This window comes from Chaetura pelagica, unplaced genomic scaffold (assembly GCF_000747805.2).
Source record: "Chaetura pelagica isolate M959 unplaced genomic scaffold, ChaPel_1.0 scaffold266, whole genome shotgun sequence".
NCBI classification, from domain to species: Eukaryota; Metazoa; Chordata; class Aves; order Apodiformes; family Apodidae; genus Chaetura; species Chaetura pelagica.
In genome coordinates this window covers 637,647-665,266 of record NW_009953799.1, presented here as the reverse complement: position 1 = coordinate 665,266, position 27,620 = coordinate 637,647, and the positions used below count along the sequence as shown (strand labels likewise).

The following is a 27,620-nucleotide window of genomic DNA, read 5'->3' as shown; positions in this document are numbered from 1 at the left end:
ATTTTTAAAGCTTAATTATGTTAATGCTGCAAATGTTTTCTTTCCAAATGGAAAAGCACTGGACAGATTGTACATCAGATGTACAAGTGCTGCTTCTGAGCACTGGAGGTCCTTTATAATCCCCTTGGCTCCTCTGAGTAAACCCATGTGTAGTGACCTGCAGATGACAGATCCAGGTACCTCAGCACAAACACATTTTATATTTTATCATGTTTTCAAAAAGCGGGAAAGAGATGACTCATCAGCAATCTGCCTTTGACCCAGTCCTGTGACAAAAGGGATTGAAACTCTCATTGAAGTCATACAACCAAGGTATTGGGTGATGGATATATTTTGCAGTGAAAACAGTGGTTCATATGAAACAAGCTTGATCCAATACAAGGGTCAAGAAACCCCACTCCACCACCAAAACTGACCACTGAGTGTATGTAAGTTTGTATTAACAGGGAAACTACATTTAAAATAAAAATACTACATAAAACTCACTGCTTCATGCCTTTCAGATCTGCTTCCTGAATGGATTTCAAGCATCAGCTGAATCTAGTATTGCAAACACCTGAAGCACTTACTACCTCTGGAGACCTGCAGGCCCTCTAAAGTGATTACAGTTCAGTGTATCTGTGCCAGCCTTAATCCACCTCCCCAGATAATAGGCATATAAAATAGGACATATGTGCTACAAACCTAAAGCAGGAAAGAAACATAAAAGGCCAGCCCCAGATCAAGGAGAACCTCTAAGAAGCAGGATAAGACATATAAAAAACTTTACATAAGGACAGTACTCCACACAGAGGATGCAAAGTGAAGTCAGATAATCCTTGCTACAGGAATACACAACAAGACCAGGATTTTTATGCTATAAGGTTTGAGTCTTTACTTGTTTAGCAGGTTCCGTTCAGCTTCACTTGTGCAAAGCCACTGATGAAGTACCAAAAACTTCATGATGATGGAAGTTAACATTTTATATGCAAAGAAAAATGGGGACCTAAGTTGTCATTACTAGTCGTGATGTATGAGAGTGATGATAACTGAACTCCTCTCTGAGAAATGACCAAGCTACATTCACAGCTTGGGCAGTCATAAAAATAACCGTTGTACCTGGACAACGTACAACCCTGACAGAAAAAAATTAGCATGCTGGCCCATAGTGCCTTTTCTACATTCGTTTCTAGAACAGAGCCACCTGTCACAACACACTCATAGCATGTAATATTATTTTCAACACTCTGAGCTCCAAAAACAATGGGACAGCTTTTTTCTCTCTACATTTTTCTTCATCTGGATAGCATGAGACAAGTGGCAGATGCTGAGGAAGTCTGCATTTTGCATCCTGAAAGCCTGGCAGGCAGCAGTGCTGAAGAGGCAGTAAATGCCACTCTTCCTGAGCCACCTGCAGCCTCAGCCCATGGCTGCAGGGATGCACAGCAGCTGGGGAGCCACTGCACAAGGCCACTTGCAGCACAGCCAGGGGAACACAGGGCTGCCAGGCACAGGGCACCAACTTTGGCCTCTGCTATTCATTCAAAAAGTAACATGTACACTAAACTGGGTAAAGCACTTGTAAGATGATAAGTTAAGCTCCTGAGTTGGCAGTGGCTAGCTCTAAAACTGTGATGAGCAATTAAGAGACATTGGGTGCAATTCTCATTTTTTTAGATGCTGCCTCAGTCTGGGACCAGCAGCAGGACATCCTTGCTATTGCAGTGACAAAAAAGCAGGTCAGTGTGATGAAGCCAAACAAATACCACTATAAATCCTATCCCTGATAAGTTGCCCAAATTCATTCTTGCTTTATTGCTCATTGCTCAGGTTTCATCAAAATCCTCTTCTGCTTTTGTTCTGTATTCCCTGCAGAATGCCTGCTCTCTGGTAACAATTCCTGTGGTTTCTTCCCCATTCCAATACTGACCTGGCAACAGCCAGATGTAGTCATTTTCCCTGAAGAGACTCACAGACCCAATTTTAAAAGAATTTTAAAATATGTAATAATGTATAGAAACCACTAACTCTGGACAGATTGTATTAATGACTTGTGTTTGTGCCACACCTAGAAACAAGTTTCTTGTAGAAAAAGGGGGGCTAAAACCATTACACCAAATTCCCTTCTCACGTTTGCCCATTAAAAACCACCAAATCCCATGTATTTCACTGAAAACATAATGAGAACAAAACAAACTGTGTGGACTACATCTTGAAGCATCTCGATACTCTTTCTAAAATGCAAACCTGAATGTTAGGGGCTGGCAGTTGTAATTATCATTACTAAAGCCAGAGTTATTCAAGTGACTTTTGAATTGAAACTTTTTGAAATTCAGAATTTGCGTGCTGGATGATCCTGTTATTTTGAAAACCATATTTGCTGTTTCCAGTCCTTCCTTAAATAGTGGGTGGTGCTTGCTCTCAGTGGTTCTCTCTTGTTATATATATTACTCAATTATAAACTCATACAGGGAGTACACATAACTAACCATGAAAACTCATGGCAGTATCTGTGTGATATATAGTGGAGGCACACAATAAACTGTAAAAATAGATGAGAAATAAATTTCATAAGTAACTAGTGTTTCCTCATCTGTGGCTGCCACAAACATATTTCCCACTGATATGGGAAATGGTCTGATACTCTGAACACTTAAGAGTTGCCATATGAAAAAACAGCTTGACCACACATTCCTTGTGTCCCAGATACGTGAAATCACCCTTCCAGTTCCTACTGTCTCCTGTGCACATCCAAAACCATACTATCTTCACTTACTAATACCTCTGGTGTTATAAAAATAACGTGAATTTAATGTCCTTTTCCTTGGGATGGGATTAATCTAAACTGATTTTATTATTTTGTAACTATAAAGCACAGTCATCTACAGCTGAGTTAGTCATCAGAGGACCCCTTCATCATTCACAGGGTAAAAATGGCACTTGAAAGACTTGATTCATCTGGACAATGGCAGATATTCATCATGGGATAAGACATATCCAGAACTAGAAGCAACTCTCTACCAACTGTAAGGAGATCACTGGATGAACAGCTCTGATACAGGCATTCATATTGCAGACATTTGTGGATTAGGTGACCCTGTCAGAGGTGGCTTCCTGGCACAGATGTCTTAGACCTCTGCAAAAGGGTGATATTTTCAGTTTCTTGGCATAACTTGGCATTTTCTGTCAACCTTTGAATGCTCAGGACAACCATTCAAAATTGTGTCTATGTTGTTCATGCATTAGTTTCCTTACTTCCCAATGAAAGGTTTTATGCAGTCCTTGGATTCGTGCTAAATTAAGAAGATTCACATTCAGAGAGAGGGAAAGGAGTGTGTTTAAATCTCCAAACCCTCCTACAATTTATTTTTCTGTAGGGGCTTAAAGTGATGGGGATTTGCAATATAAATTTTATCAGCATTGTTTTGTTATAGACGCATAGCAAGTAGCAAAACATTAAGGTAGGTCACCCCTACAGAAATATTAATTGATCTATAATGCACATCATGCCTGGTGGTAAACTGTCCATGCATATATATGCACTTACACAATGTCCTCCTCTGCATCTCCTTATTTTAGTGATCTAATTCCAAACTGTTGCTCACCCACAAGCTCGGTAGCAGGATTTTCCCTGGGAAGCCAGTGGGATTTCTTAATTCAGTGTTATGGTTCTTCTGCATGGAAGTGTGAAACTGTCTGTAAATACTGTTCCTACCCTTTCTGAAAGGTTTGCTTCAGTGGGGGCAGAGGTGGTGTCCTCTCTCTCTCTTTCCTTCTCTCATTAAAGAGGTATCTGAAAGACACACTGACGAAAAAGATTAGTGGCTGTCTCACATTCTCCTACCAGAAGGTTCAAGTTTCAAACAGCTTCGTATTTCCTCACTGAGAGAAAATGTAATTTTGATTACGTGGTGATGGAGGTTAAACTTCCTGGGTATGTAAGACAGAAGCACAGCCATGTGATCCTATAACCTCTAACTACAAAGATTGTGGATTGAAAGTGAAAGGCTAATGGTCTACTTGAAATGTCAAGATTTTCTCAAATTCCCCAGCCTTTCAACCTCTTTTATGAGACCTTTACATTACAGGCATTGTGGTTATCTTACTGTTAAAACTGACAGGAATCAGTACTGAGTCCCCAGCATGTGTTTGGTCCTCAGCAAACTATCTTCGTCATTTGTGTTTGCTCTATTTTCAAAAAAATTGGAAATAAATTACCATACAAAGGTATTTAACCAAATACATGGGAAAGCACTTACAGGAAATCTTAGCAAGGAATAAATTGATTGATGGAAAATGTTTTTCCTAACTAACTGTGGGTTCTGAATATCAAAATAGTTACAGATTACAAGACAATACGTGCTGATGTGCTAACACTGGTTAAGCTCACACGTTTTCACAATTTATTAACTGTTTACAGCAAATACAGAGACTATTTTTTCTCTTTTCTGGATACAAATTGACTTATTTACAGTAAAATGAAAGAATCTGCCTGAGCAGTCAAATCAGCAATCCTCTACTACACAGGAATCAGGGATAAACCTTTTCTTACACTGTACAAATGCCTATTTTCAGTATGCTTCTGACCTGCCAGCAAAATGCTATCACAACATTTCAATCACTTACCAGCCAGAAAGTTTCACTACAAAATACTTACACATAGGGCAAGTGTAGGTTTTTACATAATGAGTAGTGTAGCTTATCCTGTTTCTTTAGACCATTTCCCAGGCTAAAAAGCGTCAATCCTGCAGGCAGCATGGGAAGAGAAGGAGAACTTTTCTCTTGTTAACCAGACGACTGAAACTGTAGGACAGGATCTCCCTGCACACACAGCTTCATTTTTCCCTTGCTCTGTGGCTCTGTTTCGGTCTGTTCCAACTGCAACCCTCCAATAGAAAGCTTAGGTGTGGTTTAGGGATAGATGACAACAGCAGTGGCTCCAAATAAGAGTTTTAAACAAGAACTTCAACAGCCTTGACTCCCTCTGATGCAGACCAACACAGTCCCATCTATTTTATGCTGTCCCATGCAGCATCCTTACCCTTTTGTGTGCCACACACCCAGGCATGCAACACAAATCCTTTACTTTCCTGCCACCAAAACACACTTCAGAAACTCTCAGCACGTCTCTTAAAACAAACATTTCAGCTACTTAGCCCTGAAAAAAAATACACAAAACCAATGATACCTTGGGACCTCAAGGGAACACCCAGTTCAGTGGAGACCGAGGTCCAATGCTATGTATGTCTGTACTTCATGTCAGCCTCTGTTAGAGAGGCATCATCCTAATTAGGACAGACACAATCCACTACACACTCCACAACCTTCTTTCTTAGCAGTCAGAATAAAAAAAAGCAGGCAAACTGCATCCACATGCCCCATAACAGGCAGAGCCTGGATGCCTACCCAAGCCCAGGGAGTTGCATCCAAGAAAAATACCCAAATTACCCAGCTGTGGTAGCTCACAGGTGGATTGTTTATTATCCTTCTCAGGTGGTTCCCTCCATCTTTCCCCCTAGAATTGTTTTATGACTGTATGAATAAGCAAATATTTATTAGATGAAAAAGAAGAAGCCCTGTGGCTCTGAAGCTTAAATCCCTGTACCAATTGTGTACAAAAATGGGACATGTTTAAAGATCAGTGTTACTGGGATAAAGCAGACTTTTCTATTGTTTCAACCAGAATCTTCCTTTTGATCTGAAAAGCCTTTTATAAAAATTACCCACAAATTACAAGTTTCTGCATGGAGCTTTCATTTTTTGAGAATGTTCTAGACTAGCTTTACGTGAGGACCACACACTGGATGGCAGAGGCTGATGCTGATGAATTGCTGTTTTCAGCTGTAGAATTTAATTATTCTCATTCTGTACAGCTGACATTATTGTGTGGTGATGTGTTTGTCTTCTCACACCTCCGGGAGGGAGGATGAAATGAATCTTCTACTTTCAGAGTGCCAAATGGACAGTTTGAGTAAGAAATGCTGCAATAAGACCTGCATGACTATGTCCTCTGATGTGAATGGTGAATCCAGGTTCTTTAGATCTTTTTTTCTAGCAGCACTTAGAAACTGGAAGCGTTTATTTTAAAATGTTACAGGAAAATTACACAGAACTTAAGCCTATGCTGACAAAGGAAATTCACTAGTTTATATTGGCTGATTTCTAGCCTGCATTCCTGAAGCCCTTCCTTTCACTTCTGCAAGCCAACAAGGTCACTAATTCTACTCATTTTCAGTTGTCAGTCAATAATCACTTACATGGCGCTGTCTTTGGAGATGACAGCTGAGACAAGATCTGATGTGCAGCCTTGCTTCCACAATGCCTTCCTAAACACCAGTCTGAGGCAGCTGAAAGGACAGAATACTCTCTATCTGATGATTAAATGACACGTTCACCCAGCTTGTCATAAAGCAGGTTTGCAGGAAGTTTACAGCACTGCTAAGTGGGAAATGTCTCTGCTTGGGTGGCATAATGAAGTCATACAAAGTAGAACAGTCCCTGCTATTGGACATTAATGAGAATCAACTGGTTTTCGGCTCTAAGGCATTTTAATTGTATTACAAGCAGAGGCCATCTGGCTTAAGAATGAATATTCAGTATTTGTAGCAGAAGCAGAAATACTTCAGAGGGAAATGGTCCCTTCTCAGCTTCCAGCTTGGACAGTGCCCATCACTAAAACTAGTTTATCACACAGTTGGCTAAACTGCAATTTTATGTCCAACCAATGTCTTTTTTGGCTATTATTATCATACTAATTAGTTACTGTTTACTAGTTTGGACTTTATGTTTTCAAAAAACAAGATCACTTTATATTAAAATCTCCTAAGGGATAGCATATTTCACCACACTCTGCAGAGAACCGTGACAGCTCGTCAGCTTTTATTTACTGAGAAGTCATAGGGGTGGAAATCAATTTATTTTTTTTGAGGTATACATATAATTTCTCTCTTGGGTGTGATAGGTGCAATCCCTGTTTATTAAACATTTTAAGAAAACATTTGCAAAAAGGGAAATGTAAAGAACAAGTATCGCAGCAAACAATAACTTTCCTGAGAAAGAACTGAGCTGAGAAAGAATGAAACCATCACTTCTAAAGGGAAGGCATTAATGTCACAATTTTTATGACTGTTTCCTGACACATTAACTATTTATTTCTACTGGGGTGCCTTTTACTGCAGCTTGTTGGGAAAAACAAACAGATTCAGAAGAAATTTTTACCAAGCTCTGTATGAAGACCAGAACACAATGTTGCACACTTCTGAGAAGCTCAAGCTGTTAATACTTTAGTAAATAATATGTAAGTCTCATGGCCTATTTATGAAACTGTAGGTTTATTTGTTTAAGTACCTGAATATCTTGAGGCAACTCTGAGGCGGATGTTGAGCCGACAGCCTTGTCTGCCACACTGAGCCACCTCAAATCTGAGCAGCCCAAGGAGAGTGGGGGGCCAGGCTGAAATCCCCAGGAGGTATTTGACTTGAATGCAACTGGGACCAGTGCTAGCAGAAATGCATTTAAAGGTAGTGAGGCTCTGCCACAATATTTTGGAATTAAATCAAACAACATGTTGACTCTTTCCTGAGGGAATGTGATGTGATAAATCCATGATGCATTTCCTCACTGGAGCTATCTGGGCTGTGTTGGCTCTCACGAGCACCAGATTGCAGTGGGTGAAGCAATTTCCTGCACGCATTTAGAAATTGCTTTGGAATACTTCAGGGTGATGAAAGTTAGTTGAGCCAATATGATTAGAGAGCTATCACCTCCTTTTTGCTGTATTACTGCCATAATCATACAAGGAAAATGCATATACTTCCACTTGGGAACAAATTCCAAGGAAGAATAAACCCATAATACCAACCATCAGCTAATATTGTCAGACAACTAAATTTTCTTTTACTTGCTTTCTTACTCTTCTCAGGGGAAATTCACCCTATTGCATGAGACCAACACAAGACCCACCCAGGCCTGAATGCTGGATACTATGGCACTGGTTACAGTGCTACTGAAATGGCCAGGTAGGCTTTCAGAGTGGGCTTGCCATGGAGCTACACATTGCCTTGTGATGCAGTTCTGTCAGAGCTGAGCAGGGTGCACTGAGGTGAGGAAGTGCTCCGGAATGTGAGAAAGGAAGGCAAAGTCAGTTCCCAATACATAAACACATATTAAACAATAAGCAAAGAGTAGAAATCAGAGCTGTAACTTGGAAGTCTAAGTGAGGATGAAAAGAGTGATAGTAAGAGTTTTCCTCTCCTTTGCCTTATAGGAAAAACATGCCAAGTGTTATATAAAAAGGTAAAAATTTCAACCTTGATAACTGAATCATTTAGTTATGCAAATCTGAAGTTATTCTGACTCAAAAAGCAATTGATGGATTTGCTGTTCAGGCAGTACACACATTGTACTTCCATGCAAGTCAGTATGTCTGTCTGTCACCTATTGCAAGGCAGAATTCCTTTTGAGCGGCCTCGCATCCCAAGAACAGGAAGTGATCAGAACTATTGGCAGCATTACTACCAGAGCTGTAACTATGAGACTCCGTCTTGCAGTAAATCCAAACTCATTTTATGTGTGTTCAGTGACATCCCATTCAGTGTATAAACATGGTCAGTATTGTATGAAAACGTCTCCTTGAGAACACCAACAAAACTGAATCGAATTGAGTGCTGGAAACAAAAGACACAGTCTCAGACAAGAAAATTTTGTCAGAATTTTGTGGCTTTAGAGGAAATGCTGAGCACAACTCAAACATCTACACGAAACTGCTATGTTAGCAAGGTGAAGTAAGCCTAATGAAAAAACACCACCACTTGAGACTGGTATTTAAAATGGCAATCACAAGAGGCAAAACAAGTTTAATATATACGGTCTGGCAAAGCTGCATTCTGCTTCTTGAAGAATGCATTGCATATTATGAGCATTCCTATTACAATATTATTGCAATATTCAAGGTGTACTCAGAAGATACTATTAATTTTTTTAATGTAGGTTTACTTGTTTGCATCTTATTTTACAGCCACTCTTCCAGCCTCCAGTTTAACTTCTAAAATTAAAGCTAGTGATATTTCCATATCAAAGTTTAAAATTAATTTGCTTTGTGGGACATGCCCCTTGATCTAAAATACTCCATTTTAATTAGGACATTTAATTTTCTCTAATGGAATAAGGTTCCATTCATTTAATCCAAAACTACCTTCTGAAAGAGGTACAAGTAGCACATTTTCTCAGCACAAGCCCTCCTAAGGCTTGTCTGCATGAAGAGATTGCACCTATGCAGCTAAATTGATTTCAGATTTAACTACTTTCCAGGCTAAAAATGTTACTGAAGTTAACTGCAAGTGGATCTGCCCTACTTCTGGATCAGTTTATCAAACAGCTTTTTCTAATGCAAGCCAGAAAAGATAGTAGAAAATCAGTTATCACTACAAGTATGTGTTAGGACAAAAATGCCAACTGAAAATAGTCCCACATCCCAGAGCACGGGTGTCCGGACCTGCACAGCCTGGAGTAAGGCCACTTCCCACCATCATTTTTGTACAGCTTCCTTCTTCCCTTTTCAGTCTTCTCTATAATGCGTACGTGTAGACAGTGCCAGATCACATCTGCTCCTCATTAAGAGGATGCACAAGACATTTTCAAGGAACATTCTGCATATTCTGGCTCCGTGTTAGGATAATGCTCTGCCCCCATGCATGCACAAAGGCACACGGGTAGATCAGGGCAGGGAGAATGCATGGGCACATGCACAGACAGTGCCCTTACTGTGACAGCTCACTCCTTCCATTTAAAATCAGTATTTGTTCTGGGGAAGGTCTGCCTTTATGTATTTTTACATCACATCAGCACAGAGAAATGTAATCAATACCACACGTTTTGATAAACTCGGAAATTGCTTCAGATCCACGCGGACGACAGTGCTCACAATGTAGGGGCAAGGCAACCAAACGATTGTAAAAGCTGCATACCTTGAAAACTAGCCAGGCTGTCATCCATTTGACCACTTTCACAACCCAAAAGACATGCTTGTAGAGGTCAGTATTCACTACTCCAGGGTCTACTACATTAGCAGTCACATGGCTTCCATTTGCAGTCAGAAGATGCTGTAGACGATAGGTAAATAACACAAGGGCAAGTTTGCTTTGGGCATAGGCTCCATGGGGTGAATACGAACATCTGTACACAGGAGAGAAAGAGAGATGGAGTTGCACTTAAAGACAATCAGAAGGAAAAGGGAATTGCACAAACATTACATGTACTGCATTTTGCAATATCCACCAAACAAACAACTATACGTTGAGTTGTCAGAAGAAACAACATGTTGTTTGCTGGAGTTCTGGTGATTATTCCATCAGACACCAAGTTTGATTTATGGCAGGGAAAAAAATAAATTGCACGGTACCTGCCAGAATCTCTGTGTCAGACTATTTAAACAAGAAATGCTGAGGCACCGATCTCCAGGGTAACATCACCTAGAGGCACTCAGACTGCTCTTCCCCTCCTCACAGCCCTCTGTCCAGACACACATACCCTGTTCTCAACAGTAAATCCGTTCCTGATCATACCACCCCTAATTATTACTATTTGTATTGCAGCATGACCTACTAGTTTCTCATGAAGGCTCCTGTGCTGTGCACAGTGCAGATGAGTAAGGCAATCATTGCACCTGCCCCAGTGACACACCAGATTACGCACAGCTAAAGAGGTGGATAAAAAGATGGAGCAAGAAGAGTAGCTGCAAGTGTAACAAGAGTTATGCCATAGACAGCCTTTACAGCAAAGACGGCTGGCCAGGTCTGTGCCAAACAGGAGGTGAGACGAAGGCACACAAATATTGTTAGGTACAGCAAACATTCCCTGTTGAGACTTTTATGCACCTCTCTCATCTGGATGCTGAATCTGCCTTTCTTTCAAGTCAGCCTTTCCAGGAACTGCTGATTAGTTTGGCTTCACTTTATGCAGGCAGCAGTACATTTTTTTAAAATAAGCAGGCTAGTCCCAGGGAAATTAGCAGGTATGTCACTTAAAATGCTCCTCCTGACTGAGGCCTCAGCATCACTTCCACAAACTCCTACACTGTGACGATTCACTCTTATAATTACTACAGCCTCTCATCTAACCTCTTCTGTGCTTAGCAGAACCAAAGGTAATTCCTGACATTACAGACAGCTCATAGGCAAAGCAGGCAGGAGCCTAAAGCAACGGGCTCCTGGAGGCAGCAGAACAGCTTTGGTCCTGATCCCCTTTGCCTCTGCCAAAGCCTGGGGAAGGAGAGCTGCTTGATGCTGCTGCTGCTGCCAGTATGGAGCCAGGGGTTAGGGTCCCAGGGGCAGCAGCTGCTTCTGGTGGAGGGATATAGAGGGGCACCCACCCAGGAGATCTCTCTTTGCCAGCTCTCTCCTTCCCCCTAGTTGCTGTCTTGCCTATGTAACAGCTGCAGCTACTGCTCCATCTTCACCCTTATTGCATCGAACACCCGGGCTGAGGCTGTTCCTGCTCTCCTGAAAAGCCTGCCCTCAGTTTGCTGTGGTTGATACTGTGTGCAAGGCTTTTATTTTGAGTGAATAGCAAATACGTCTCAGAGTTCTTTTTTGTTATCCCATTCTCGTTGAATACCTTATTTATAATCTCCTGTGCACTTCACCACAGAAAGCCCTGGATGCTAGCAAACAGGTTGACTCTCAGCAGAGATGTAAGGCTACTGAAGTAATTCAACTGCCTGTGTTATCTGAATGGACTCAGAAATTGGGAGACACAATAGTAAATAATGCAGCTCAGCTACAGGAAGTAAAAGACAAGAACAGTGCATCTCTAGTGTATCTGTGTGGGTTTTTCCCTTCTTTTTTTCCCTGCTCTTTTCTTCTTCAGGCAAATCACAAACAAACAGGCTATAAAAGCATTCTAAAAATTGAGAGAGAATAAAAAAGGAGAGCTGATCACAAACAGCCCTTGCACCAACCAACGGCCTGAGCTATAACGTGCTGGATAACATAGCCCCATCATCATAAAGGTACCACCTGTGCCTCAGGGTTAAATGGGCTATTTTAAGAATAAAGAACAATTACTGCATGAATAGAAAACCGAGTTGGCATTAGTCAGGAAATTGCAGTTACATTTTAAATTCAGTAACGTCCGTGTTCTGATCTGAGACACTCAAGATGTCACCTTATGCTTCATGTATATTTCAACCCTTTTAACTTGAAGGACCAGATCCTCAGCCACCACGAGCTCCCCTTGCGCAGCCGTGCAGGGCAGAGCTCACGCCACCCATGGGAAGAAGCACTTCATCTGAAGCTGCCTCCAGCAGCCAGCTGGCAGCCAACCCTGGCACTTCTCCATCGGTGACACCGTTTCCCCACCAGTGGAGAACACAAGCTGAGGCACGGGACGAGCTTCCTGAGTTGAGTTAGAGTGATCTTGTCTGGCAGGTGGCTCGCAGGGAAGCAGGGCTGGGGACTCCTCTGACTTGTTCTGCCTGGGTCTAGTCTGGCCTTCAGTAACCTCCAGGTGCCAGGCAGGTGGACGATGAATGCTCTCCATTCCCACATTGTGTGAGTGCTGTTTGACTTACCTTGTGGCAATGAAGCATGAACTACAAGAGCCAGATCCTCAAAAGCCTTGTACTTTGCATAGATAACTATGTCAGAGAAACACGAGTGCTGAGAAGATATAAAAAGCTATCTAATCAGTGAGGAAGCCTTTTATATCACAGTGCAGAGATGCAAATGATTTGCAAGGCAGCGGGAAATCAGGCTTCAATAACATACGATAGATATGAAGGATATAAAAGGGGATACACAGAGCAGACACTTTTGGCAGAACCCTTGCAGTAATTACCTGCTCTCTTCCCATTTTCTCTGTGCATGCTTTTTGCTTTCCAGGAGTCTGACATCAATGAACTACATAAAACAGAGGAATAACCTGTGACACAGAACTGACAAGGACTCTTGATGAACAACTGTTTTGTTTGTGAGACTGCATCTTATTAGAATCGTGTTGTTTTAATGTCCTATTGGGAAAAAAAAAACCCACAACATTGCTTACCTGATTTCATTACATCCAGTCTTAACTTTATGCATCAGAAAAAAATAGCAGCACGTAAGCACCTCTTGCTGTACCATGCACATACGTGTAGAATCACAGAATGGTTTGGAAGTGACCTTAAAGATCATCTAGTTTCAACCTCCCTGCCATGGGCAGGGACATCTCTCATTAGACTAGGTTTCTCCAAGTCCCACCCAACCTGGCTTTGAACACTTTCAGGGGGGGGGCAGCCACAACTTCCCTAGACAACCTGTTCCTGTCTCATCAATATCAATGTAAAAAACTTCTTTCTTATGTCCAATCTAAGTCTACCCTCTTTCAATTTAAAACCATACAATGTTACACTTACACTTGGAATAATGTGGTTTAAGGTCTATGCATCTAGATCTAGTATCTCTTGGCACTCTGTGCTCTGTAGGTGCATTTTCTGAATGAAACTATAACTGTATACTAAATAAAATAATAATTTACATTATGCATTTCCACATTTCTTTCATTTCCTGAAGACTCTAAAAGCTTTCTGAAATGAAACTGCACTCAAGAGGCCAGCCAGTTCAGAGCAGAACACAGCAAACTGTACAGGCACATCAGTGCACCAAAGGTGCCTGTGATGCTTGGACCCCTGAGGACACAGGGTATTGATGCTTTGCAGCAAGAAAGGCAGGTTTTCAACTCCTAACTAGGTGGCCAGCCAGGCAAAAGACTGGTAGCTCCCATGCTGGCCAGTCAACTCCAGAGCTAGGAGGTGCAAGTGTTTGACTGCCCACGGATATCTCCTAATAAATGCTGCCCACCAAGCTCAAGCTACGCCAGACAACATATGCAGTGATATGGCAAGCCTGTGCAGGATTAGCAGCTAAGAAAAGCAGAGCAAGGGCTTGGTGGGAAGAAGTCCAGTTGGAAGAAGTGGCGTGCCCGGTACCAGTAGCTTAGAGAAGTTCATGCCTACACACTCATTTCAGCGGGCCTCTCTATGGACCTGCCACAGAAAAGAGTCTCCCCTGGGGGATGGCCCTTAGAGCATTTTGCCAAGTCAGAGCTGATAAAATAGGGCAATGCTCAACTCACTAAGTGGGAACTACTGGAGGAGTTAAGGCAGACAGGATTTAATTAGCTGCTTTGAAATCTGGCCAAGAGAGCAGCAGAACACAAGAACTTCTTCCTTGAAAAATAATGTTTTATTGATTCTATACTAATGCATAAAGGAAAAGGACAAGGCAGGCAATGCACTTTCTGTTCAATTAATTTTTAGCAGAAATTCTTTTTTTTTGGCTTAAGATTTTTTGCAAAGTAGACTTAACAAGCTTGAATTGTCATTATAAAAGTGAAGGAGGAGAAAAGAAAGAGTTTGTTTTGTATTTTTGCCAAAACAAAGTAAGTATTCAGTTCTTCAGTATCTGAGTGCCTTGTGGTTTGCTGATTATTTTTTTTATTATTATTATTTATTTTTTTTTTCCCACCAGAAGCTGATGTTACCACTCATCTCCATGGTGATGTCTCCAGCAGCAGTCTTCCTAGCATGCTGGGGCACTGTATTTGTAAAAAGTAATAAGAAGCCAAATTGCAAAGCAGAGCCTGCAGTGGCTAATTAAGTGTTTAAATATGGACTCAGCTGCTATCCAAGTTTGAAAACAGGATCCATGTTTAGCACCTCCCTCAGCAGCCAGTCCTGCTCTGGTTTCTATCTGGCTTTAGTCAGTCTTTGCTCAGTAGAACTCTCCCATTTACATCCAATGATATACCATGTTTAGTGAAGAGCATTAAGTCAGCTCAGGGTACCCTCTGAATAACAGAGGAAATTAAATTGTGCTCAGCACAGACCACTTCCTCCACACCTCTTGCATGCAGGCTCTCCCTGCTCTTGGCTTTTTCCCTTTCATTAACAATTGGTTTTGAATTATGCACATATGTGGAGGAAGCAGAAACACTGCAACTAAAGGAAGGGCACAGTGACAGCACCCTCTCCCTTCCCCACCACACCTTGCTTCAAGAAAAGACTCAGAGGACCTGTGGCCATACTGACAACACACAGCTACATTTAACCTGGCTGGTGCCTGGCAGTGAAGTTTTTCTGACAAAGGACTCTTTCACACTGTACTTGTCTTGCTCCCCCATTTCCTGTGTGTTAATTTGCCTGGAGGGAAGTGTGTGTCAGGATCCAACAGATCAACAGAACAACCCCATTGCTATGTAGTGCTCAATTACAGAACCATAGAATCACAGAATCTGGGTTGGAAGGGACCTCCAAAGATCATGCAGTCCAACCCCCCTACCAGAGCAGGACCAAAAACTAGGGCAGATCACTCAGAAAGGTATCCAAACAGGTCTTGAAAGTCTACACAGAAGGAGACTTCACAACCTCTCTGGGCAGCCTGTTCCATTGCTCTGTAACCCTCACAGTAAAGAAGTTCTTACTCATGTTGAGGTGGAACTTCCTATGCTTGAGTTTGAATCCATTGCCCCTTGTCCTGTCACAGGGCACAAGTGAAAAGAGCTTGTCCCTGCCTTCTTTATGTCCAGTCCAAGACAGTTACAAGACAAGTGATGCAAAAATGTGGGTGACATGCTGGGGTTTTAAATGAAAGGCCGCACTAAATTTTAGTATCTGCCTTAGGATGAATCTGTGAATTAAGCAAAACATGGACTTACTGTATTAAAATTATGAAAGTTTCCAAATTATTCATGCATTAACCTTGTATAAATTATCACCATTGCTTAGTCAAGAATATAAAAGACTACTATTAAACACTCATGAAGCTTTCACAGTCTTAAGTTTTCTTTCCCCAGGGACTGCAGTGCAAGATTTTTCAAGAGTTTTGATAGATTTTGCAGTTTATTTTGAAGCAGCTACAGAAATATATTGCAGGATATAGGTATATCCTTTCTGGCTATCACAAGCAGTTTCTTTCTCTCCTTCTATGAAAAACCAAAGCCTGAACCCTAAATATTGCTTATTAGATTTAAGCAGACTTCTTGACAGTACTACATATATTCATACCATGAACACATTTGCCAACTCTCATCAATTGTGACCTTCCTTTTGATTAAAAACAAAACAGGAAAAGAGAAAAGACAGAAAAAAATTAAAGACAGAGATGGAAAAATTAGAACACATTAACTTCTCCTAAAAATTGACAACTGAAACAAACAAATAAAACACAACTAAAATATAAAGTATTAATGTATCTACTTATTCAGGTTTTGTTACAGTTTTGTACAGGAGTTGCCCTGTTACCAACCACTGCTATAGGTTACCATATAGTAACACACTTCATTACATAAGCCTGAGTGCTTTGGGTGTTCACTGAAAACTGACACTTCTTCATGTACATTTCTTTCATTTCCTTAAAAAAAAAAATTGTAAATACATACATATGACAGTCAAGGTGGTGTCAGCATACCTCCATGTATTTGAAGTTGAATACACGAGTAGCTGAAATTTGACTGAAGAAGGACTCAAGTGTCAGGGGCTCCTGAAGCCCCCTCATGACCCTGTCATGGACATGTTGGAAAGGAAGGCTTAAAGACTGATAAATTCAATGAGTGGTCCTACAGAAGATTAAAAGCAAACCCTATATGTCCCAACTGGTTGCATGGGGGTTACTTAAGCTGCCAGAGGTAGGCAGCAGTTTCATAGTATCCTACCTTTTCCTTTGGTTCCAACCCATGGACAAAGACTGACCATGTCTAGAGCTTCCCCCTCTCCCTGCAGTGAGCCTCTTGGTGTCATGTGCTCACGCACAGCTCTGGCCAAAACTAGGCTTCTCCTGAAATCTTTCAACAGTGGTAAAACAGCATTTTTCTTCTTAAAATTAAGAGGATAAGCAGAAGGGTTATCAGATCAGAGCTGGGAGATGCTCTCTATAAAATATTGCTGATGGACTCACTAGCAGCAGCTGACTTCCCTACAAGTCAGTGACTTCTGCCTTGTGCTTAATCCACAGTAGGAGCCACAAACTGGAAGGTGGATTGTGATTTGTTTTTTTTTAAAAGGCCATGCTTCCCAGCTTTCTGCACTTCACTGTATAGATACACAGCATTCAGTGATTAGCCCCTTGTTAATGTTCATAGGAAATGCAGAGGAAACACAAATTAACTTCCTGTCTTCGGAGGACTACATTTAGTGAAGGTAACCCAGAATGTCTTTATTACAAAAATATTTATGAAAGGCAAAACAAGCAGGGTCTTGTCATCCCGGGCATTTACTGTCATCCAGATGGAATCAACGGATCATTTTTTATTTGGCTGATCCCTTATCATAATGGCAGGAAGTGAGATGTCAACAGCCCTCCTGCTCTACTGATTGCCTTGCTGTGTGCAGCTCCATCACTGCATAATCAGCATAGTTCTCGAATGCATGAAACAAGGACTCAAAGACTGCTCTTCTCAAAGTCTCATCAGAAACAGTATCTTTTAAAAAGTCTAAATTTTCTGTTTGCTTGCTACCAGTGTTAATTCCAAATGTTTTTTATAATTTTAAATATTGATGTCAAGTTCAAGTTGTAATTACGGTAATACCATTCTCCCAGAAAATATGTCTCTTTAGAAAATAATAGAAATTGCTCCTTTGGAAGCATTGGTTTTCATCAGTCAGTGTTAAGTATTTGCTAAATATATGAAGTGGTATTTGAGCATAATGGTATCCCTTCATTGAATTAAAATCTTCATCAAATGAATGAGTAAATACATGGAAGCAAGCAAGATTTTGCACTGCTGCAGCCAAGAAAGAGATCAAGGCTCCAAGGCCTACTTTCTGTGTCCTCGTGACCCTTTTGAGTGATGGAGAAACATCATGGCCACGTATCTTTTTGTATTATATCTTGGATAATCTGGGTGACAGTTTATTGAAGATCATCACACATATTTTAAGATTTTCTCTTGGATTATTACAAGAAGGGCTCTGACACACTCTCCACCCACTTGTGGAAAGCTTCCTAACTCTCCTGCAATAGAGCTTAAATTGAAGGAAGCAGTATGTTGTGTTAAGTTTCTTCCCTCCCACCAGAACATACATAAAGCCATAAAACAGCCCATAACTTGAACAATCCCAAATCTTATTTCTGTTTTGCTAAAACCATGTTAAAACTGGTGTAGACTTTTGCAGACCATCTGCAGATTCTGGGCTTTTCATTCTGGAACTGGAAGGGAACAGTAGGGTCTTGTTATGCATAATAAAGTGCTGCCATTTCAGATCCTGAACAGCCCACCACCCGTAGTTATCAGATTTCCAGGAGACTACACAAAGTGTGTTGGTCTATATGTGAAGGTAATGTAAGGTTTCACTTTGTGGTGGGCTGAACCCACTGCACTGCCCTGAAGTTGAGGAGGCACTGAATGTGTTCTGCAAGTGCAAATGTTCAACATGCTGAAGGACTGCTTTGTCTTACCATGGGAAACATGGCTTGAATGCACACACAGATTTCAAAATCCTCCAAGATGCCTACAAATACTGAGCAGAAACTCCTGTGCTATCACTCTCTGTCCACAGAGGCAACACGAGATTATGAAGCCTGGAACAACAAAATAATTTTGAAAACCAGTTTTGTTTGTTTTTCTGAATCAATTTAACAGCTTCTGCTTTTTCAAAGTTTTCTCATGTAATGAGGATATAAGCATCATAGCTTTGAACCGAGAGCGAAAACTGACTCCCAGAACAGGAATTAAGACAAGGAACTGACTCACAAAGACAACTGTTTGTTAAAAAAAAAAAAGTTACGAGAATTCTTCCACTTTGTTGGAAGACCCTTCTGGGTTTAAGAAGAAATGTGGCTAAAATGAAAACACATACAGGAGAGATATATAATGTGAAAGTTTTCTGCATACATGAAATGACTGGTAGCCCAGACACAACTGGTAAGACTTTTGCTTGTGTGAGACCACACGTCACCAGGGGCACTCAGCTGCTGTCAGAAAAGATGAGAGATTTAAATGGGTGTATGAAAGGGGCCTGTGAAAAGGCAGGTTTTCCTTCAGGAAAATAAACAGGCCAACTTCATAAAACAAAATAAAACAAAACAAATATGCAAGAAACTAAGTACCATACAGTGACTCAAAGTGGTCTATAGCCAGCATTACAAAGTGGTTATGTCGAAGTACCATACGGGACAGTGAGAGCAATCCCTTCCTCTACCTTTTAGCTTTATAGACCTGTCTTTTTGTTTTGTTTTATAAATTTCCCAATACTGTGTCACCTCTGTAAACAGAGATTTGTAACAGAAACCCAAGCATTTCCTAAGAAAGGATGCGGCATGGCCTGGGGCCAGAGCACAAGAGGTCTCTTCCGCTGACAAACACACCAGGAGCAAGTGAGGTCAGGTAGGTTTGGCTTTCCAGGAAATGATGAGAAGTTTCATGTCCAAATTCTGAAAAAACAACACATGGTCACCGAGCTACCTGCCGCAGCCCTCACTGAAAAAGGAATTAAAAGATACTGCTGCTTTGGCAAAAAATCTGATTCATTTTTGGTGGCAACTCAAGATACTGAATGCTCCTCCTCTCTCTTTGAGCTGAGAAACAAAAGATTTCATGCTTCTCAGAAAGCTACTGTGAGCCACAGTGCATCTCAGTCTCTGTACTTCTTGGGAGGCTGAGACAGTACAGCCAGCCTCCACCTCCTGCAGCAGAAATTCAGGGCAACCACAGCACCTTACTCTGAATGAGAACAGAAGAAATGGAGCAATGGACCACAACTATAAAATACATTCTAGCAGTATGAAAACTCCTGGGGGCTAAAATGTTTTACTTTCACAGTAACTCATTTTATTTAGGAATATTTATTCTTTATAAACCCCATTTATTTATTTTTTTTTGCAAAGGACTTGATATCATCAAAAGCCCAATTTTTCTTCAGAGGGAGCAGAGAAAAGATTAAGAGTTATCATTGATGAGGCAGAAGTCTGCCTTTGCCTCTCCCCACTACAGCTTGTAATCCTTAATGAAGGTGGTAAGAACAGGAATATACAGTTGTGGAGAACCAGGGGCAACAGCAGCGCTAAACACAGAGGGGATTTGTGGAAGGCAAACTGATAATTTTGAACATTTCCCTCAACGCATTATTCCAGGGATTCATGGGCATTTGTGCCAGCTTTTCCCAGATACACAAGGCAGCTTTAAAGGACAGTTCTGCTGAAAAGGTACTTTGAGAATGTTGCTAGTTAAGAGTGACTGAAAGGAATGCTGAAATCATTTGAATAATCACCAGGAACCTGAACTCCAAAGCATTTAAGGTTCACTCAGTCCTAATAACTCTTTTTGCTCACAGGGAGATGTTAAACTAGCCTTCCCCTCTCAAGGGTGACAAGTTGTCTCCATTCCCTGTTCTTCACAAGTCACACAAGTGTAGTACGTTCACTTTCAATCACTATTGAACCCACCTTGCTGTTTTGGAAAACAGCACATCTATGAGACCCTCTGTCCTGTATGCCACAGAGAGTTGACTTCACACCCCCCTTGACCCCCCACTGCTGTGCTGGGAGTGGCTGGGCAGCAGACACACCCATAGATCCCATACATCACCCATAGGCCACATACATCACCCATTCATCACATACTTCCCGACACATCGCAATTCTGAACTCAGGCAGAAACACTGTGTTCTATTAAATCATTGACCATTATTAATAAGACTTTGTTAAGATCATTAATCCCTTTTAGACAAGAAGGAATTTAACATTGTGACACATGAAGAAGCTGCATTTAATTTCCCTGAATATATTAAAGTCTGGTGTTAGCTTTGGGATAGCAGTGTTGCACCATGTTACTGTTCTTCAGAAAAGAACAAACCCTAAAAGTATTTTGATTAAGGAGAACAAAAATACACTGAGAAATGTAAAATTAAAACTTTCCAAGTTGGCATCCTGACTTAAATATTTCTTCATTTTTGGTTGCAGAAATGGTTAGGAACCACCTGGGGCCTGCAACAGGAATGAAACACATGCTGCATATGAACTAAAAGTCTGTCTTTTGGTCTGTTGAATTGGTCTGCTGATATAATTGTCCTTTTTTTTAAAAATGAATTTACAGCATTTGAGATCTGTGACTTCACGAATACACTTATTTTCTAGGCAAGCAAGTCAATTTTTGCAATTCATGCTAATTGCTGAAAAAGCAAAGGATCATTTCGCAAAGCAGCAAATCCTTTCGCATTGATGCAGAAAACAGTTTGCAAAGAAGGACTGAAATACCCTTATGTAGATGCATTAAGCATTTGAATACTTATCATCTAAATGGACAGAGAAACTTGGTAACCTGCTGCAGGAAGATGTTTAACTGAATACAGCAGTGAGCTGCAGTTGGTAGTTGGTCCTGTCAAGGGAATATGATTTATCTTACAAACAGAACCAGAATATGCTTTAACTGTCACTGTGGGGAAGCTGTTTAAACAATACAACTCAAGCAAAACCATATATTCCTCAAGTAAAATAATATCTATAATAGCATGTATCTGATTATCTAGAACAACTTGTTATTATTACAATTTGTGTAGTTTTCTTAGAATTTTATTAAGCAGCAGTCCAGTGACACAGATCTTTTTATGTAACTGTGAAAGTTTCTCTACTGACTAAAATGGATGAACAAATAAAAGGATAATCTTTAAAATACCTCCTACTTCCTCTTACATAATTTCTTTCATTATTTAAACATTTGGAATAGTACTATGCTACAACAGCTTCATGTTTGCTATTGCTTGAAGATACTGTACATCCAGTAAGTTCTGCCTGTTAGAGAGAATTAAGAAATTACAAGTGATAGATCAGTTGTGAAAATGCATTGAAGGAAAAAACTGAGAATTAAAAAAAAAAAAAAAGGTTTGAAAAAAATTTCACGTATCAAACAAATCATAGGGGAAAAAAAGTGCAGCTTAAAAAAAAAAAAAGAAACTGGTTTGGCATGTCAGTTTGATCAACATTATACTTCAATTTACAAAAAAAAATAAATTAGAAAGATAATGGATTCATATTTTCCAAACAGAATTTGGCATTTTAACTTTTCATTGCTATTCATGAACAATATTTTCAGCATCTGTTGGGAAAAAATCCTCAAATTTCTGCCCAAACTTAATGCGACTTCATTTACAACCAACCATCACACACACAAAAGAAGTGAAGAGGATGGACACCACTCATCCAAAAAAATGTCTCCAGGAACTTTGCTAGACAGATTTTAAGAAGTAATGGATCAAAGCTGGAAGATGGGAGATTTAGGTTAGACATGAGGAAGAAATTCTTTATTGTGAGGGTTCTGAGACACTGGAACAGGTTGCCCAAGGAAGTTGTGGAAGGCACATTCCTGGAAGTGTTCAAGACCAGGTTGGATGGGGCTCTGAGCAATCTGGTCTAGTGGGAGGTGTCCCTGCCCATGCAGGGGGGTTAGAATTAGATTATCTTTAAGGTCCCTTCCCACCCAAACTGACCTATGATTCTATGATATGATTCAAGATTTTCTCAGCAGTGTGTGACATCTGTTACAGCCCTTATGAACTGCCGAGTAGTGCAGATGCATTGAAGTAAACTTCTCTCCGCAGCACTCTCCCAGGTCCTGGGCAGAGCTGTTTACCCTATTTTATACCATCTAAGAAGCTCATACTGCAGCCAGGATTGTTTGCAATTCTTTTCATTCAGTCCCTGTTGTCTCTGACACAATTCACGCACTAGGGCTACTGGGAAAAAATACAGAAATTATCTGGGGACTGTATCAGCTTGGAGAGCTACAAAAAACATCAGCTCCTTCTGCAGAGCAGAGGAAAGAGACCAGAAAAAGTGTGACTAACTGTTTCTGAATATACAGGAGACATGAACAATCAAAGGCGTTGTGTTACTGTGGCTGGGGAGTTCATAGATCTGTGATTCACAGCATTATAGGGCCCATTTGGCATGCAAAAGGAGAGGATGATGAAAGGAATAGTTAGTCATGGAGGCAAAGCTAGACAGAACACACAAAGATGCTACCCCTGGGAAAGAGAACATATTCAGGTGTGACCCACAGCCTGTGAAAAGGAATAAGGTCTTTTTTATTTTCCAAAAATTCCTTCTTACTTTGGTATGTTGAGCACTTGAAGGAGTGCCCTCCATCCTAGCCTTGTCAGAGCACCATGAATTCCAGTGCACTGTTCAAGCCTATCTCAACCCAAGAAGGATGGCACAATATTCTTCAAACTTTTCCTATAACCTCTCAGTCATATTCTCTCATGACCATATTTTTTTTACTCTCTCACTTTAGAAAGCATTGTTTAAGGCAGGCAAAAGAGGAAAAAAAGAACATCCCAACTATGAATCACAGAATCCTAGGGGTTGGAAGGGACCTCGAAAGAACATGTAGTCCAACCCCCCCTGCCAGAGCAGGGTCACCCAGAGCACATCACACAGGAACGTGGCCAGGTGGGTTTTGAATGTCTCCAGTGAAGGAGACTCCACAGCCTCTCTGGGCAGCCTGTTCCAGTGCTCTCCTGTCAGAGTGCACAGTTTACTATCCTCAGCATGTAACTGCTGAAACCACCAGTGCAGAAATGCTTGCAGATAGCGTTTCTGTTAAACTTTCACCTCCTTGAAAACAGCTGTATTCGAAGTAGGGATGAAGGAGAATGATTTGCCTTAGGGATCCCCCTTGTCGACTCATGTGATTGCTGTTGAAAATGGTCTGGATCTAAAAGACCACAAAGATGTTTGATGTTCTTCATATATCCTTCAGCAAAAGAACTGGGAGAAGAGTCATTGCCCTTGTGCATTTGCATTTTCAATAACACACATGAAACAAGCTATGCCCTGCCAGTTTGGAACAAGCTCTGTCCTGCCTTGATGTACCCATGCTGTGTCTCTTTTACTGGTGTGTGTGAAGAGGATGGGCAGGAAAGGGGAGAAATGGCATTCGTAGGGGAGAAATAGGACTGGGGCTGGAGGGAGAAGATAAGAGGAATATAAATGGAGAGAAGAAAATTAACTGCTAGGTGGAAATAAGACACACTCCCCCAAAAAAGCAACAAAGAAAGGAGAGGAAAAACTTGTGATATAGGTAGGGAAAAAGCAATGGAGACAAAAACCTCCAAAGACACAGTTGAAGATGAAACTATGAACATAGTAATCAAGTAGGCAGGCAAGAAGAGAGGGATAACAATGGCAGAAAAAAAATGTAAAGTGCAAGGAAATGAAGAATAGAAAAAAAAAATTAATTCTTTCAACAAGAAGGAGCTGAAAAGAGAAGCATGGGATTATATTGGTAAAATGGCAGAAGAACAAACTAAAGAGGAAACATGAGAGACAGCAGCACAAGCTGCATTTAATAATGTTCATGGGATAGACCTCCAAACAATTACTTGTTATGCTGTTCCCTGTGGTCACTTGATATGGATGATGGCTGGCTATTGATCTGGCTTCAGATCAGAACTCTGAGCAGCAAGTACAAGCAATGGGGATTGATGGCCACAACTGTGACTGCCAGCCCAGAACCTCCTGACTGGGAGAAAAATCCCATAGAAAAATCTGTGGTAAAGCAGAGAACTGAACTCTGCTTTACTGTCTCCTGTATGTCAAAGCAGTCATCTTCTTCTCCTTCTCTGGCATTTTTAATGGATGAAACCCTCCTATGCCACCATCACTCACCTACAGTTTGGATACCAGCCCAACCAAAATCTAGGAATAACAGGACAAGAGCATGGTAAACAATTCAGTTTGCTGCCACCTGTTATTCTCCCAGCACAGAGTACATACTTCTTTCTGCACTGTGAATCCATGACTCCAAACTGTTTTGTTGCCTCTCTGCAAGGTTAGGACTACCAGCCAGTCCAGAAACATACACCCAAGTCACGAAATGAATTACAGCCAACCAGTGCAACTCAAAATAAGGAAAAAGCCAGTATAAAGGTTTTAGAAAGATTTGCCATTCACACAAGCAGCAAAAATGAGGGAGGGCATCACCGGAAAACTGTGGCAATTTGTGGAACACTGTCATATCACAGTGTTCACCATGAGTGTCTTTACCACATCCATTAAAGCTCTTAAGAGCTGCTCTGAATCACAAGGTGTCCCCAGGGTCCCATGGTGTGGGCACTGCCTGTGTATGGTACCCTGCCTCAGTCCTCCAGGGTTGCTAAACCACCCACTCATGCTATAGGCACACAAACACACAAGTGATCTCATTGTTTTTATCATCACCATTTATGCAATAACTAACTATTCACCTGAGTGGGGTCTTATCAGCACTTAGGCTAAAAAAAACCCAGGAGTGTCTTTTTTTGCCTGAATCAAGGAAAGGTTTGGAGCTGAATCCACAGCCCCCCCTGTGGGTCCCACCACGTGCCTGAGTGCTTGGAAAGCTGGCACTGCTGCCATCTCCGAGTATTCAGCTAGACTTTGTCATCCTTTATGGTTCTTCTTGCAGCAATAAAGTTGAATTGTAAAAAGCAGGGTTTGGTGTAAAAGCTGCAGGTAAATCTCATGGGTATATTATTATTTTTTACATCAGATTGGTCATGTTTATTATGCTCAACCATAAAATTCCTACCTGAAACATTTCTGGTGCCTTTAAAATATGAGTTAATAATGACGAATCACAGGTAAGGATAATCCTAAATTAAAGAGGTGCAGTACAAGGCTTTGCTATAATCAGTGAAACTACTGTTATCTACAGACACAAAATAGCCACATTTAATTTTGCATTCTGCACTTTAGCGCAAAGAAATTACTAATTACACTCTCCTTAGTACCCTTGCATGGTGCCATCCGGCACATGCCCATCAGAAACAATAAATATATACATCAAGAGAAGAGTAAGGGTAATTTCCTGTGGCTGTCTTACAGGCCAGAGATTAAACTGCAACTACCCTGCAGAGTTCAAACAATGTGCTTGTAATAAAACTGATGGTGATGTATGTAATCAGAAATCAAAGACAAAGTTTGACATGCTTAATGCAGCATTCATATGTAAAATGTCTGCAGTGGAAAAAGTCCAGCCCTCTAATTTTAGTCTTTGTTTTAAAATGAAACCTTGGGCCAGGTGCCTCTGAACACATGCTGAAGTCCCTGTCAAAGGACAGAGACAACATTTCTCCAAGAAAATGATGCAAAACTCAGACTGGCTCTGTGCAGGCAGAAACCCTCTGGAGCCCATCAGAAGACAGGCTTTGCCTGAGCCTGTTGGTGAGCATTTAATTGCCACACATGGCTGCATGGGGAAATTTTGAAATGCATCTCAGTTTTCCTGCTCATCCCCCAATTAATTAAGCCACCCTACACATTTTCTGTATGATGCCAGAGACATTTACTGCATCATTTGATGTCTTCCTAATGTTAGAAATATCCCATAGACATTCACCCACAGTTTTCCTAAATGAGAACAGTTGGACAGAATATGGCCGTGAGTTTTAACTCATCTTCCTGGGTTAAAAACCCAGGACTGCCACACACTTGAACCTTGGTAAAGTCTTGGAATCACATGTTTGATGTGTGAGAGGGCAAACACCATGGAGATGGGAAGGATGACACAGCCCGAGACAGGTGTCAGGTCTGGAAGCTGAAGAAGGTCTGTGAAGGTGGCAGAGGTGAGGGACTGGGTTATCAGGAGCAGTGCAGGACAAGGCAGTGGCCAGAGGCAGAGGGAAAGGAAGATGATGTGCCAGGAACCACAGAGCTGCCAGGGAGGAAGGAGCAGCAGGCAGTGCATGGGCCGGGCCTCACAGCTTTGCAACCCCCAAGCCAAGTCAGCAGCCCCATACTTGGTGGCCAGGGAGCTGGCAGTCACTGGCATCTGTCTGCACCTGTCTGAGGGCAGGATCACGGCCTCCCCACATGCATTCATTGAGTACAGAGTCTATTAACATTTGCCCAAGCCATTTTAAAACATCCAGTTTTTGAGAGTCTCTCTGATTAGGCAGTGAGGAATCCAGGCTCTGCACCACAACCATCACCACAGTGTAAGCAGCAGAAAGGCAGCAAGGCTTTCAAGGGTCAGAATAAAAGACTCAGCTTACAAACATCAATTATTTGCATCTTTGACTGAAGGCTGTAAGCTTTGTTCAAGCTTGAAACATATTAAGCAATTGCTTGAAAATCACCATTCATTCAAAAAAGAAAAAGGCAACAACCCTCCCCACCCCAAGTATTCATTAACAATTCTCTTGGAGTTTAACCTGCACGCCCTTATTGCACATCAGTGAATGCCAAAAATGGATTGGTACCTGCTTTGTAAGTCGTTCAGGTGCAGTTTGCCTACATAATGGGTGGCTGATGAGACAGTGACGATCCTAGCGTTGTGACTGTGCGTTCCTGATTGCTTCAGCGTTTCCAAGAGGAGGTTAGTCAACAGGAAGTGTCCCAAGTAGTTCAAGCCGAAGTGCTCCTCAAACCCATCCTCTGTCTTCCTTTCAGGGACCATCATCACCCCAGCTGGAGAAGAAAGTAGAGGTAAAACCTGTTGGTTCATTGCAGAGAAGGAGCAAGCTAGACTGAGCACGGATTTCTTGCTGCAGAGTGATAACACAGCATTTAGAGCAATGACTGACTGGTGATGGCATGTGAAGTGTAAAGCTAACACTGATTGACTCCTGTCAAGAAATATGTCAACCCCTCCACTTCAGTTCCTTTATATATAAAACTGGAAGATGGACTCTT

The 27,620-nt window shown here is 41.3% G+C and overlaps 1 protein-coding gene across 1 annotated transcript in view; it reads right to left on the bottom strand.

Annotated features, from left to right (window-relative positions):
• DHRSX (dehydrogenase/reductase (SDR family) X-linked) overlaps positions 1–27,620 on the bottom strand; it is a 135,933-nt gene that overhangs the window by 21,446 nt on the left and 86,867 nt on the right. The window contains exons 4-5 of the mRNA XM_010001170.1: positions 27,188–27,395; positions 9,945–10,152 (exon numbers count right to left, since the gene is read on the bottom strand). Coding sequence (XP_009999472.1) covers positions 9,945–10,152; positions 27,188–27,395 — 416 coding nt within the window. The remainder of the gene's footprint in view (positions 1–9,944; positions 10,153–27,187; positions 27,396–27,620) is intronic.